The sequence below is a fragment of the Oncorhynchus mykiss genome, chromosome 15, assembly GCF_057628025.1.
Source record: "Oncorhynchus mykiss isolate SJ-2025 chromosome 15, ASM5762802v1, whole genome shotgun sequence".
Classification (NCBI taxonomy): Eukaryota; Metazoa; Chordata; class Actinopteri; order Salmoniformes; family Salmonidae; genus Oncorhynchus; species Oncorhynchus mykiss.
The window spans coordinates 30,225,402-30,240,189 of record NC_143036.1 but is presented as its reverse complement, the minus strand read 5'-3'; the positions used below and the strand labels follow the sequence as shown (position 1 = coordinate 30,240,189).

General features: G+C 41.5%; 1 protein-coding gene across 3 annotated transcripts in view; it reads left to right on the top strand.

The window, feature by feature from the left end:
* Nucleotides 1–14,788, top strand: part of myripb (myosin VIIA and Rab interacting protein b) — a 172,090-nt gene that overhangs the window by 13,522 nt on the left and 143,780 nt on the right. For all 3 annotated transcript variants that reach the window (XM_036944256.2, XM_090199849.1, XM_090199851.1), the window contains exon 2: nt 3,406–3,587. In XM_036944256.2, the coding sequence (XP_036800151.1) occupies nt 3,478–3,587 (110 nt within the window). In that variant the 5' untranslated portion in view covers nt 3,406–3,477. The remainder of the gene's footprint in view (nt 1–3,405; nt 3,588–14,788) is intronic.

Here is a 14,788-nt window from a genome sequence, read left to right as displayed (position 1 = left end):
ACAAAAAATTACATATTTTTTACAAATAAAAGCATTTTTATATAGTAAACACTTGGCCTTCTCTTGATTTAGTGAAATAATTAGCACCCCAGTAGTGTAGGGGTTCTATCCTACAATCGGTTGAAGGAGAAACCAACTTTTGAGTGTTATGGAAGTGACTAGTCTTCATAGGTGTAAGGATAATTAGGAGTCTGAATCAGGAACTCAAGTAGTAGATCATTTAAGGTGCTGGAACGCACTACCGGTGTGCTCCCGCCCAGGTCAAGCAGCATTGGTGGAAAAAGTACTAAATTGTCATATTTGAGTAAAAGTAAATATATCTTAATAGAAAGTCACTCAGAATTGAAAGTCACCGAGTAAAATACGACTTGAGTATTTGGTTTTAAATATATTTAAGTATCGCACAAGTAAATGGAATTTCTAAAATGTACTTAGTTAAAGTCGGAAGTTTACATACCTTAGCCAAATACATTTAAACTCACAATTCCTGACATTTAATCCTAGTAAAAATTCCCTGTCTTAGATCAGTTAGGATCACCGGTTTATTTTAAGAATGTGAAATGTCAGAATAAGAGTAGAGTGATTTATTTCAGCTTTTATTTCTTTCATCACATTCCCAGTGGGTCAGAAGTTTACATACACTCAATTAGTATTTGGTAGCATTGCCTTTAAATTGTTTAACTTGGGTCAAATGTTTCTCATAGCCTTCCACAAGCTTCCCACAATAAGTTGGGTGAATTTTGTCCCATTCCTCCTGACAGAGCTGGTGTAACTGAGTCAGGTTTGTAGGCCTTGTTCGCACATGCTTTTTCAGTTCTGCCCACAAATGTTCTTTAGGATTGAGGTCAGGGCTTTGTGATGGCCACTCCAATACCTTGAAGTAGCTACTCTCTGTTCATCATATATGCATAGTCACTTTAACCATATCTATATGTACATACTACGTCAATCAGCCTGACTAACCAGTGGCTGTATGTAGCCTCGCTACTTTTATAGCCTCACTACTGTATATAGCCTGTCTTTTTAATGTTGTTTTATTTCTTTACTTACACCTAATACCTTTTTTGCACTATTGGTTAGAGCCTGTAAGAAAGCTTTTCACTGTAAGGTCTACTACACCTGTTGTATTCGGTGCACGTGACAAATAAACTTTGATTTGATTTGTACACACCTTCCAGAGATGTGTTTGTAACATACAATATGATATTGGAAATTGATTTCCAATTAGATAGGGGCGGCAGGTAGCCTAGGGGCGGCAGGTAGCCTAGGGGCGGCAGGTAGCCTAGGGGCGGCAGGTAGCCTAGGGGCGGCAGGTAGCCTAGGGGCGGCAGGTAGCCTAGGGGCGGCAGGTAGCCTAGTGGTTAGAGCATCGGACCAGTAACTGAAAGGTTGCTTGATCGAATCCCCGAGCTGACAAGGTAAAAATCGTTCTGCCCCTGAACAAGGCAATTCTATTATAAATAAGAATTTGTTCTTAACTGACTTGCCTAGTTAAATAAATAAATACAAATAAAAAAACCTTGTCAAAAAGGTTCTGATGAGGCTTGAGCAAGACTGAGTAAATGAAGTGATGAAGGGTGAGAGGGTCTTCATGTAGTCTAGTTCAATAATGTAGCACGTAATTGTCGGATCTAATGAATCTCCATTTTCTCCATCCACTCTCATCTCACTCAATAGGGATGTGCTGCATCCACACTCATACGCTTGTACCATATGATAACTTTATTGTCCATTTACATAGAAATGCATTTTTTGAGGTCATCAATAGGGATGCACCGATATGACCATTTTTGGCCGATATCGATATCCAATATTTTCCTTATCCAAAATGTATTTAAAATTTGTAGTGGCCATTCTAGTACAGTTAAATAGTTGAAACACACACTGACCAAAAAGTTATATTGTTGGCATTTACGTATGTCAACATTACCAGTAAAACATAATCAAAACCTATTTCTTTCACTTGCTGTGTTGTTTTGTTGTTCATTTGTTCAGTCGTTTCATTCTCAACCAGGATTTCATCATGCATGTCAAGCAGTGAAGTTTCAGCTCTGTCTGTCCGTGGCCTCTTCTTCCGTGGCCTCTTACTCGGTGCGCACTGTCACTGTGTCCGTTACCATCTTGTCCAGCTGTGTCTAACATTTAACATAAACCCTGTTTCTTGTCTGCATCGACGTAGCGGCCCATGTACCTAGCATCGAGCAGGGTGGCGACACCATAAAGAGGCTCAGAGAGAATGCCACCGAATCACTTGTTCACAGCCTCGAGTAGTGTATTTTGTAAGTTTTAACCATACGGTCTGTGTCAGCAGTTTTGTTGAGCAGGAGTTTCAATGCCATGACAGAGGGTATCACGTCTGCTGCAGACGCAGTCAGTGGTTCGAATGGAGCTAGGAGTGTGTTCATGTTTACAAGTTTCAAACATGTTCTCAAATGGCAGCAGCAGTATGAGAACCAGCACATTCTTGAGCATGCAGTAATGCTTTCCTCAGTACGAAATCATTGTCAACCCACTGTGCTGTCAGACTCTGCATGCTCATGAGTCTGACATCGCTTGTCCAAATGTCAGTCGGGAAGCTAATAGCAGTGACAAGTAGCTCAATACTGATTAACTCCTGTAGGGCATCTTAAAAATAGTGCCTACTTGGTAGTGTGTACCGGGGCTCGAGGTGTTTGACCAGTTGGCTAAAGCCAACATAACATCATCCATGACAGAGAACGGCTGATTGTCAAGGGCAATGAATTCCATTATCTTGGCTTTAATGGATTTCACCTTTGAGCTGTCTCACTGAAATGTTCTTACTCTTTCAAATGACTGCTCGACTTGAAATTGTTTAGTAGTTGGAAGTGTGCGCTTAGTTTTTTTCTGCTTTTGTTCTAAGTAGTCGCTGAAAGTCTGGTGGTGATGCACTTTCAAGTGAGTAATTAGGTTTGTGGTATTGAAAGATTTCACTCTCTTCCTTCCTCGGGAAATAATAGCGGCACAAATGTTGCAGATGGCCTTTTTGTTATCATCCTTTGAAACGTCAAAATAGATCCACACAGCAGACATTGTGGGCTAGGTTAGGAATGCTGTGTTGCATGTGTAGCGCTGTATTTTTAGTGGCGTCATTACGTCATCTACCTACGTTATACAGGTATGCAGATCAGCTTTGACATCGGTTTTGCACATTGGCGTTAAACTGGACATCAGGCCGATGCCGACGTTGGCATTTTTAGCTAATATCATCCGATTCCGATATGCTTACCGATATAATCATGCATCCCTAGTCATCAATACACTACAGTACAACATAACACAAAGCAAAACCGCTGGAACATTTAATGTAGAAAGTCTTGATAGACACAGTTATGGACCGTCTCCACCACTTCTCTCTAAACCCCCTCTACCTCCTCCCCTGTGCAGGGTTGTCCCTGCCCCGGCCTCCCGAGTGCCCCCCTGTAGCAGTACCCCGTGGCGTTGGCAAGGCCAGGAGAGATGGGGCGCAAGCTGGACCTGTCGGGCTTGACAGACAATGAGGCAGAGCACGTGCTGAAGGTGGTGCAGAGGGACATGAAGCTGAGGAAGAAGGAGGAGGACAGGCTCAGGTGAGCTTGGGAACTGAGGGAATTGATGTGTGGTCGGGAATGCAGGATGGCCCCCCCCCCCCCATTTTGTTAAAAGAGGGATTTGCTGTTCAGATATTTGAGAAAATGTACAATATTTGGTAACATTTTACTCCTGTGTCAACCAATTTACCACTTAAAACACGAGTTGTAAATTAACGAAAATGTGGTGCCCCCAGGACTCTGGTATACTGGTATACGATCCCCCTTTAATACACACATTTTTGCTGATAGCTGTGCTATCCTAATCTGTGACATACCTGCCTGACTTTTTCTGAGTTTGGGGAAAGATAGTTGTGCTGATGCTGCTGGATGTAAAGAGGGAATAAGTTGTGACTGTCTCTTACGCTTAGTCAGACTGTGTGGATGTCAGATACTGTAGGGGTCTCGGGGTCAGGTCTCAGAGTGCCTCAGAATGCTGTTCTTCTTCACACACCCCTGAGAGACAGTTCCTTCTGTCAGATGCAACAGGCTTCCTCCCTCTCCTCCTTTTCCTCTGTCCCTCTCTTCACATTTCCTCCCGACCTCCATCCCTCACCCTCTGACAGGCTGTAACTACTACAGGGGCGTATTCATTCCGGAAATCGTTTACCGTTTTTTACGAACCAAACGGAAGAAAACAGAGCAAACCAACAGTTTTCTATTGGACAAATTCAGGTAGGTCCCGCCCCGTTTCGGCGTGATGAACACATCCCAGTCTTACTCCCTCTCCTCCTTCTCCTCCCCCTCTCCCCTCCATCTCTCCCCCTCTCTCTGTGTGACAGGCTGCAGCTAGGGGATACAGTGTTGTGATGTTGACAGTCTCCCGTGGGGAACTGTCATCAAATGTATTGGCAGATCAGACCGTCTGGTTTGTGATGCATCAGCAAGCCTATGTTGTGGTGATCCTGGTGGACGCCTCGAGCCATTCAGAAATGATTATACAAATCTATCAAACTGAATATGGAAATATGTGTACATATTTGAGGGTTGTCAAGTTTCACTTCCTACAGCATTTTTTGTTTGTTGGTAAAGTATTATGCTCCCCTGTCTCCACGTTTGATCAAGAGCCCAATAGTGTTTTTTTTCCCACTGTATTGCAGTAGCTTTTTACACTTCTTGGCAGTTTGATCTTATAGGCCTATCATACTACAGAACACCACAGGGATGACCTGCCATGGGATGATGTGTATTGGAATTATTTCAGTCGGTTATATAATAAAATTATCATGTCTTGCGTTGCCAGACTGTAATCTCACATTCACTCTGCTTACGAGGGCAGGGCTGAATCAAGGATACATTGTTATTGACCAGGCAGCAGAGGCTTTGAGTCAGCTACACTTCTGGGCCTCGTCTAATCAAGACTGGGCTACAGCTGGCTCGGCTTCTCCATGAATTACTGTGAAATACAATATTTTCTCTTTTGCAAACTCTTTCTATTGATCAAAAACAAAGAAACCTTTGAAAAACACAATGTCGAGCCAATATTGGTGTTTCTCCCCATTTTAAAAGCTAAATGCATGTAAGGATGTGAAAACATGCACATTTTCATTGGCAATACAGGGGCTCATGAAATAAATAACCAGGGTAGCTTTGTTGGAGTCGCAATCTGGAGCAAAGTGTTTTGAAAGACTGTGTAACTGTCTTAAATATACTAGAAGCCCACTGACAACAAATTGAGTTACGTCCTTTGTTTTCTTTGTTCGATTTGGTGTCTATTGTTTCCGAAAAGTAATTATGTTTAGTTTCTCTGTAGACTCTCTCTCTGTTTCATAACAGAATCAACGGTGTGCAGTAATCTTTGCTCTTGAGAAATCGATAGTTCCCAGTCGAGGGCTCTCTGAGCAGTGCTGAACACCCTCTCAAATTCAGTCACGTCTATCACACTCCTGCGGTTGAGGTTGGTTTGAGTGCAGGGAATGCTGGGAGCTCCATACAGTTAGGTTCAAGTGCACAATAACGTCTTAATGGCAGTGATTTCATTCTCAGGGGTCCACTTCTTTGGCACAATGACTGAGGCCAATGCATCTCAAGAAGCAGACCACATGCACAGTCGACCACACAGACTGGGACAAGTGTGTTTCATCTCTCATTTCATGGCTGTTTTACATTATGAATGATTCTGATTCGACTTGGATTTTCAACCCAAGCAGAAAATGGTGTGGTAATCTGTGCTGTATTAGAATCACAACGACAGTTAATAGAAATATGGTTTTGTGTGTCTGCTAGTACAAATGTACAGAGCATTCGGAAAGTATTCACACCCTTTTTCCACATTTTGTTACAGCCTTATTCTAAAATGATGAATAAAACTATATTAAATCCAAACTACACACAGTTCCCCATAATGACAGTGAAAACATTTGTATTTCATTTTTTTATACATATTTAAAATGAGAAATACCTTCTTTACATAAGTATTCAGACCCTTTAGTATGAGCCTCAATTGAGCTCAGGTGCATCACGTTTCCATTGATCATCCTTGAGCCGTTTCTATAACTTGATTGGAGTCTACCTGTGGTAAATTATATTGATTGGACATGATTTGGAAAGGTGCACACCTGTCTATATAAAGTCCCACAGTTGACAGTGCATGTCATAGCAAAAATTAAGCCATGAGGTCGAAGGAATTGTCCGTAGAGCTCATAGACAGGATCGTGTCGAGGCACAGATCTGGGGAAGGGCACCAAAACATTTCTGCAGCATTGAAGGTCCCCAAGAACACAGTGGCCTCCATTATAAAATGGAAGACGTTTAGAATCACCAAGACTTTTCCTAGAGCTGGCCACCCCACCAAACTGAGCAATCAGGGGAGAAGTGCCTAGGTCAAGGAGGTGACCAAGAACCCGATGGTCACTCTGACAGAGCTCCAGAGTTCCTTTGTGGAGATGGGAGAACCTTCCAGAAGGACAACCATCTCTGCAGCACTCCACCAATCAGGCCTTTATGGTAGAGTGTCCAGACGGAAGCCACTCCTCAGGAAAAGGTACATGACAGCCCGCTTGGAGTTTGCCAAAAGGCACCTAAAATATTGACCATGAGAAGCATGATTCTCTGATCTGATGAAACCAAGATTGAACTCTTTGGCCTGAATCATGTCTGGAGGAAACATGGCACCATCCCTTCGGTGAAGCATGGTGGTGGCAGTATCATGCTGTGGGGATGTTTTTCCACGGCAGGGACTGGGAGACTAGTAAGGATCAAGGGAAAGATGAACGGAGCAAAGTACAGAGATATTCTTGATGAAAACCTGTTCCAGAGCGCTCAGAACCTCAGACTGGGGCGAAGGCTCAACTTCCAGCAGGACAACGACCTTAAGCACACAGCCAAGACAATGCAGGAGTGGCTTCGGGACAAGTCTCTGAATGTCCTTGAGTGGCCCAGCCAGAGCCCGGTCTTGAATCTCTGGAGAGACCTGAAAATAACTCTGCAATGGTGCTCCCCATCCAACCTGACAGAGCTTGAGTGGATCTACAGAGAAGAATGGGAGAAACTCCCCAAATACAGGTGTGCCAAGCTTGTAGCCTCATACCCAAGAAGACTTGAGGCTTTAATTGCTGCAGAAGGTGCTTCACTGAAGTACTGAGTAAAGGGTCTGAATACTTATGTAAATGTGATATTTCAGTTTTTTATTTTTCACAAATATGCAAACATTTCTCAACCTGTTTTTGCTTTGTCTTTATGGACTATTGTGTGTAGATTGAGGAGGGATTAAAAAATATATATTTTAGAATAACGCTGTAATGTAACAAAGTGGAAAATGTCAAGGGGTCTGAATACTTTCCGAATGCACTGAATGTGTGTGTGTGCGTGCATGTGTGTGTGCTAATATAAATATGGTTTGGGTGTGTGTGTGTGTGTGTGTGTGTGAGTACGCTTTCATTCAACCGTTATTGATCTATTTGTGCCGTGCAGCCAGGCACCTGCTTGATAAGAAGGATCAACCCAGAATTCCACATTTCACAATGTTCCAAGTGACTAGGTTATAACACCAGAAAACAAAGCCTGTTGTTCTCATTTTGATATGAAACACAGTTGTAAGGACAGTACTGTAAGTACTGTTGTGAACATTACATTAATAATATCAAAGCTATTGTACCTATGAAAACAGTAGCAGATGGTATTTGGTTGTTTCAGGGTGTCTTCCCCCAAACAAACGAGGGCGAAACCCCCAGGGGTTTTGCCCTCCATGCATGGCTGACGTTTGTTTCTTCTTTTTTAAATGCCAGCCCGTCTGAGATATAAAGTGTCCCATGAATACTTCACAAGGCTAATTAACAAGTCGTCTCAGCCGGCACTTTGAATGCTCCATTTTAATTTCCCTAGTGTTGTCTACTAAGAAATGTTTAGAAACTTAATTGATATTACCTTCTGTCAGATAAGTACTGGCCTGTCAGAAAAATGTAAATATTCAAATGATGTGCATGTAATCAAACCTGGGTACAATCTCAGCTTTCCTGGACAAATGAAGTTCTGCGATGTACCTCAACAGTGAAATGAAGGGACTTCTTAAACGTGCTACGTGTTTCTACTACTACTGCTGAAGCTGAGTTTTCTCACTGATTGTAATGCCAATGAGTTACATTGTTTAGAATGGATTGCTACTGTATGTCAACATTGTTCAATATTGGCATGCTGAGTCCTACAGTATATTTCCGTCGAAAATGCTTGATCAAACAGCGCTGTGAGCCGTTGCATCATGATGTGTTCCATTCTCTGATTGAGTGTGATCATTTTGACCCAATTATGATGTACAGTTACAGCATTAGCTGTCCAACCTCTGGCCTGTTTCCACCTGTCACTGTTGCCAGCCTGCTGGAGTGTGTCTCATCAAACCAGCAGAGGGAACAGTCTTAGCCCCAGAGCCCAGTCAGAGATGGATTGCTTAATAAACAGCGCTATGACTCCCAAGGGCCAGGAGGAATGATCAAAACGACTATCCATTCACCACTCTTTGTTTCCAAGCCTTTTCCCAGATTGTTCTCTCTTCTTTGCTTCTGCCTGCGGTAGCAGTAATCACTTCTGCAGATAAAGGCGATTGAGCCATTAAAGGACTCTGCCTTTTCCTGACATGATAATGCCAATTACTCTGCTCCGTCTTTACATAGCTCATAGACAATGCTATCAATGAGCCTTGACAAGTCTGTCTTTACCGCCGTCGACGAAAGTCAAGTGTCTGCATTTTACAATCCTGTCTGTGTGAAGCTTGTGGTCCATGCAAGGTAAAAAATAGCATTAAAATCAAACGATGTCTGGTGGCTAATTTGCTATTCCTTTGTCCCGTGTAGACCAATACCTTTCCTCTCTCCTCTCTCTCAATTAAATTCAAGGGGCTTTATTGGCGTGGCATATGTTTACATTGCAATAGCAAGTGAAATAGATAATAAACAAAAGTGAAATAAACAATCCAAAATGAATAGTAAACATTATACTCATAAAAGTTCCAAAATAATAAAGATATTTCAAATGCCATTTGTCTATATACAGTGTTGTAATGATGTGCAAATAGTTAAAGTTAAAAAGGGAATATAGATAAACATATATGTTGTATTTACAATGGTGTTTGTTCTTCACTGGTTGCCCTTTTCTTGTGGCAACGGGTCACAAATCTTGCTGCTGTGGTTGCACACTGTGGTATTTCACCCAATATGAGAGTTTATCAAAATTGGATTTGTGTTGAAATTATTTGTGGGTCTGTGTAATCTGGGGGAAATATGTGTCTCTCTAATATGGTCATACATGTGGTAGGAGGTTAGTAAGTGCAACTCGGTTTCCACCTCATTTTGTGGGCAGTGTGCAGATAGCCTTTCTTCTATTGAGAGCCAGGTCTGCCTACGGCGGCCTTTCTTAATAGCAAGGCTATGCTCACTGAGTCTATACATAGTCAAACCTTTCCTTAAGTTTGGGTCTGTCACAGTAGTCAGGTATTCTGCCACTGTCTACTCTCTGTTTAGGGCCAAATAGTGTTCTAGTTTGCTCAGTTTTTTTTTTGTAAAATCTTTCCAATATGTCAAGCAATTATCTTTTTGTTTTCTCATGATTTGGTTGGGTCTAATTGTGTTGCTGTCCTAGGGCTCTGTGGGGTCTGTTTGTGTTTGTGATCCGAGCCCCAGGACCAGCTTGCTTAGGGGACTCTTCTTCATCGCTCTGTAAGTGATGGCTTTGTTATGGAAGGTTTGTTTCTCTCTCTGTTTCTGTCTCTCTTTCTCCCCCCACCACCACCCTTGTCTCTGGATGTGCTGTCTCAAGCATGCCCCCCCCCCCCCCCACCCTTGTCTCTGGATGTGCTGTCTCAAGCATGCCCCCCCCCCCTTCACTCATATGTAGATAACAAATCTGGAGCTGATTATTGAACAGTGTAGGTTTTATGGAAGTGATTTTAATTAGTCAACCTGGAGCATCATAAATCTTTGGAAAATAAAGTGTCAGGGCCAAACAAGTGCAAGGCTGTTTTGTCGCTTGTAGAGAGGGCCTTCGTAATGAGACATTTGATATCATACCGTTTATCATACTGGGTGGTTGTGGGACTAGTTTCATAAAATAGGGAACTGAAATGTATACTGTATAATGACTGCTAGTGTTGTAATTGCTCTTGCGCAGCGATTTGTTGGACTAGAATCAGAATAACTTGATTAGCCAAGTACATTTATATATACCAGGAATTTGACCTGGTGAAAACTGCCTTCCTGTATCAAAGATGACTTTGAACAGTATTAAAGTGTTATTTGTTTTATACTTGTCTTTTGGGTTGTATCACCTGCCAATATTTATTTTGATATGGTACAGACATGGTCAAATCAATTCAATACACAATTAATTTAAAAAAATGTAAATAAAAAATTAATATTGAAATGCAGAGCTCTAGTTAGAGTCGAGTCTGGGTAGTTCCATATTTTTTTCAATTTCCCAGTTTTATAAAAAATGTATACCCTTCCCCAGGTATGTGCCTCATCACAATTCTATCTCGGGTGATCTACGGACAGGTCCTTGGACTTGATGGTATAGTTTCTGCTATGACATGCACTGTCAACTGTGGGGCCTTATGTAGACAGGTGTGGATATTCATAAATCATGTCCAAACAATTGAATTGGCCACATGTGGACTCCAATCCAGTTGTAGTGCCATCTCAAGGATGGCCAAAGGAAATTGGATGCACCTGAGCTCATTTTGGAGTGTCATAGCAAAAGTGTGTCAATACTTATGTAAATTAGTTATTTCTGTATTTCATTTTCACTTAATTTGCCAACATTTCAAAAAACATGTTTTGACATTGTCATTATGGGAAGAAAAAAATATTTATTAAATGTTGAATTCAGGCTGTAACACAACAAACGTGGAATAAGTCAAGTGGTATGAATATTCTGAAGGCACTGTATTTTAGAGTGAGATATGTCAAGAAACCAGTATATAAATACATGTGGTGTGTGTATAAGCAGTGTAACTAAAATACAATGTACAGTAGTAGAAATAATAGAATGAGCTATGTTGAGAATAGTGTTTTAAATACACATTACAAAACCCCTTGGCAAAATGGATCGAATTTCAGGAATTAAGCTTTCGAACCAGATTCCAAAATATGTATGTATGTGAATGGTGTGTTTTGACAGTATGTGAATAGAAAATGTGTATACAGCAGAAGGTGTATATGGTGAGCCATGAGTAGAATACAGTATATACATATAAAGTGGTTAAAACAGTATGTAAACATTATTAAAGTGACCAGTCTTCAATGACTCTATGTACATGGGGCAGCAGTCTTTAAGGTGCAGGATAGGGTATCGGGTGGTAGCTAATGACAGTGTCTAAGGTTCAGGGCAGGGTACTGGGCGGAGGCCTGCTCGGGATGACTGTTTTAATAGTCTGATGGCCTGGAGATAGAAGCTGTTGATCAGTCTCTTGGCCCAAGTTTTGGGCTGACTGCACCACCCTCTGAAGGACCCTGCGGTTGTAGGCGGTGCAGTTGCTGTTGGTGATACAGCCCGACAGAATGCTCTCAGTGGTGCATCTGTAGAAGTTTGTGAGTTTCTTATGGGCCGAGTCAAATTGCTGTTGCGCCTTCTTCACCATGCTGTCGGTGTGAAGGGACCATTTCATGACCTCAGTGATGTGCTGAGTTTGAGTTTGAGACATGCCTGGCCACTCATGGGTGAACAGGGAGTACAGGTGGGGGCTGAGCACACACCCCTGTGGGGCACCAGTGTTGAGGATCAGTGTGGTGGATGTGTTGCCTGCCTTCACCACCTGGGTTCAGCCTGTCTAGGACCCAGGTCCCTGAGCTTAGTGATGAGCTTGGAGGGCACTATGGTGTTGAAGACTGAGCTGTAGTCAATGAACAGCATTCCTACGTAGGTATTCCTATTGTCCAATGGTGATTGTGTTGTCCGTGGATCTGTTTGGTTGGTATGCAAATTGTAACGGTGTTAAGGATTTGTTTTTATCAATAATGACTAATTATGTATGCATTTCAATCAGGACTGACTAATCAGAATACTATTATGTTACTATATAGATGTATGAATTTTTATTTAATCCTAGTACGGAATATAATGTGTGTAAATATAATCAAGAATTAGAACAATGACTGTCTGTTCCTTGGTAGAAATTAATGAACTTATCGTCAGACTGGCTAGAATGCTTATCTACACAGGAAGACCTTGGCTCAGTCATAAATTATATTAAATTGGTAGGGAGACGATGTGGGAAGGCTTGAGATACTGCCTTTGTACCAGGGTGGGAGAAGAAACGGGACAGTTCGAAAACTAATAAACGTCATTTTCATTTGACCTGTGGTAAACTGTATCGTGTTCAGTACTCTCAAGAATAAATGCTACTGATTGATTTTGAGACTGGTCTCTGTCCATTTTATGCAAATAAGGGTCTTACAAATTCTTAGGAGTGGACAGAGTGTTGAATTGAATTAGTTAAATAAAACATAAAGGAATTTAATTCCTGTAACAAACAGTCTCGGGTGTCTGGTAAAGTGGAGATGATATTATCCTTAATTAGCCTCTGAAGGCACTTCATGATGATATACACTACCGTTCAAAAGTTTGGGATCACTTAGAAATGTCCTTGTTTTTGAAAGAACCCTTTTTTTTTGTCCATTTAAAATAACATCAAATTGATCAGAAATACAGTGTAGACATTGTTAATGATGTAAATGACTATTGTAGCTGGAAATGGCAGATTTGTTATGGAATATCTACATAGGCGTACAGAGGCCCATTATTAGCAACCATTACTCCTGTGTTCCAATAGCACATTGTGTTATTGTAATCCAAGTTGATCATTTCAAAAGGCTAATTGATCATTAGAAAACACTTTTGCAATTATGTTAGCACAGCTGAAAACTGTTGTCCTGATTTAAGAAGCAATACAACTGGCCTTCTTTAGCCTAGTTGAGTATCTGGAGCATCAGCATTTGTGGTTTCTATTACAGGCTCAAAATGGCCTGAAACAAAGACCATTGTTCTGAAACTCGTCAGTCTATTCTTGTTCTGAGAAATGAAGGCTATTTCATGCGAGAAATTGCCAAGAAACTGAAGATGTCGTACAACGCTGTGTACTACTCCCTTCACAGAACAGCGCAGACTGACTTCTCCTCCCTCTTCTCCGCCGTCAATGTTTTGTTGTAGAACCCAGGATGAATGGGACTGCCTCAGGAAGTCCTTACAAAGGATCCAGGTCAGGGAAGTCACGTTTCTGGTCAAATTTCTTCTGAGTGATTTACCGATCCAATGTCCAAAAGTTAATTTCGGCTGTAGGTAATAATACTACAAACGTTCTGAACAAATAATGTAAGAAATAACATCTTGTCAGTTGGCGTTGGCCTATGTGTGAGTGTAACCCAATGACTATGAATGGACAAAGCTATTGGTCACCTGACACCATTCATTCCAATGTGAAGACTCAATAGCGCATTGAAGCCAAATTAAGTCGGATAAGATGATGTCTCATGGAGACGTACCATGCGCAGTTTGAGCAACTCCAGGAAGTGATGTTGCAGGCTAGCTCAGTGCTGCAGGCTAGCTCAGTGCTGCCCCCTCCCATTGAGTACTCAAGTAGAAGGCTGACCGGGGTACTGCAGTCTGCCATTAGCAACCACATTTTCCTTTCCTTTCGTTTTCCTGTGTGCGATTTTAAAGTAGTTGGTTGAAGGACATACATCTGGTGTATTAAAAGCAATTGATTGTCTTCTAAAAATATATATATTTACATGGAGATTTGACATTTTTCCATTCACTATAATGGGGGATCCTGTTTTCTGCAAACAATGCCTTCAATACAGAGGTTGAACTTCCAGGTCTTCAATGAAAGGGGACAGTCGTTCTCCCAACAATAGACAGTTGTTTTAATACAGTGTCAGTGAAGATGGATGAAAAGGTGGGAGTTGAGAATAAACAGCTTTTGTTTTTCATTGCCATTACATGCTAACCTCTGTAACATCACACAGCGGTAGCGTCCTAAATGGCACCTTTTTCCTTTATAGTGCACTACTTTTGACCAGGGCCCATTGGGCTCTGGCCAAAAGTAGTGCCCTAAATAGGGAATTGGGTGCCATTTGGGAGGAAGACAGACTTTCTCTGTTCTGCTCAGCATGACTCTCCCTTTTCATTTTAGTGGAAAGGTGACGTTATAAAAACGGCTATAAACCAAACCCGACCAGAGTTAATTCACTAACCAATTACCCCAGGAACTGACCGCACAAAAGCTTGGACATACTTGTGAATTGAAAACAACCACGTCACTGATACTGTGGTTCAGTTTGTAATGTGTTTTATGTAGGTCTGTGTTTTACTGATATCTGCAGGGAGTGGCGCAAGCACATAGTCGACTGTGTGTTTCTGTATGCTTGATATGCAAACATTGTATGGCTTTCAAACGAACTGTCATATCTGTACAAATCTGTATACTGATCTACTGTACATACTGTCTCCACCTAATTTTCAAATGTTGCTATGGACACAGTCAAACAGCGGAAGTGATGGATTCGACTTCCGTTTTACTTCCCTACTGCAGCGCGCTGTTGGCAAACTTGCCAGAGTAAATTATTTGACGGAGTCAATTTATAGGGTATTAAAGTCGAGTAAATGAAAATTAAGTGTAATTTATTTAATTCACGTTAGCTAGACCTACTAGGAATTATGTTGTGATAATAACGTTTGTTGTGCAATAGTTAAGGGCCATCCATCAAGTTAAAAAC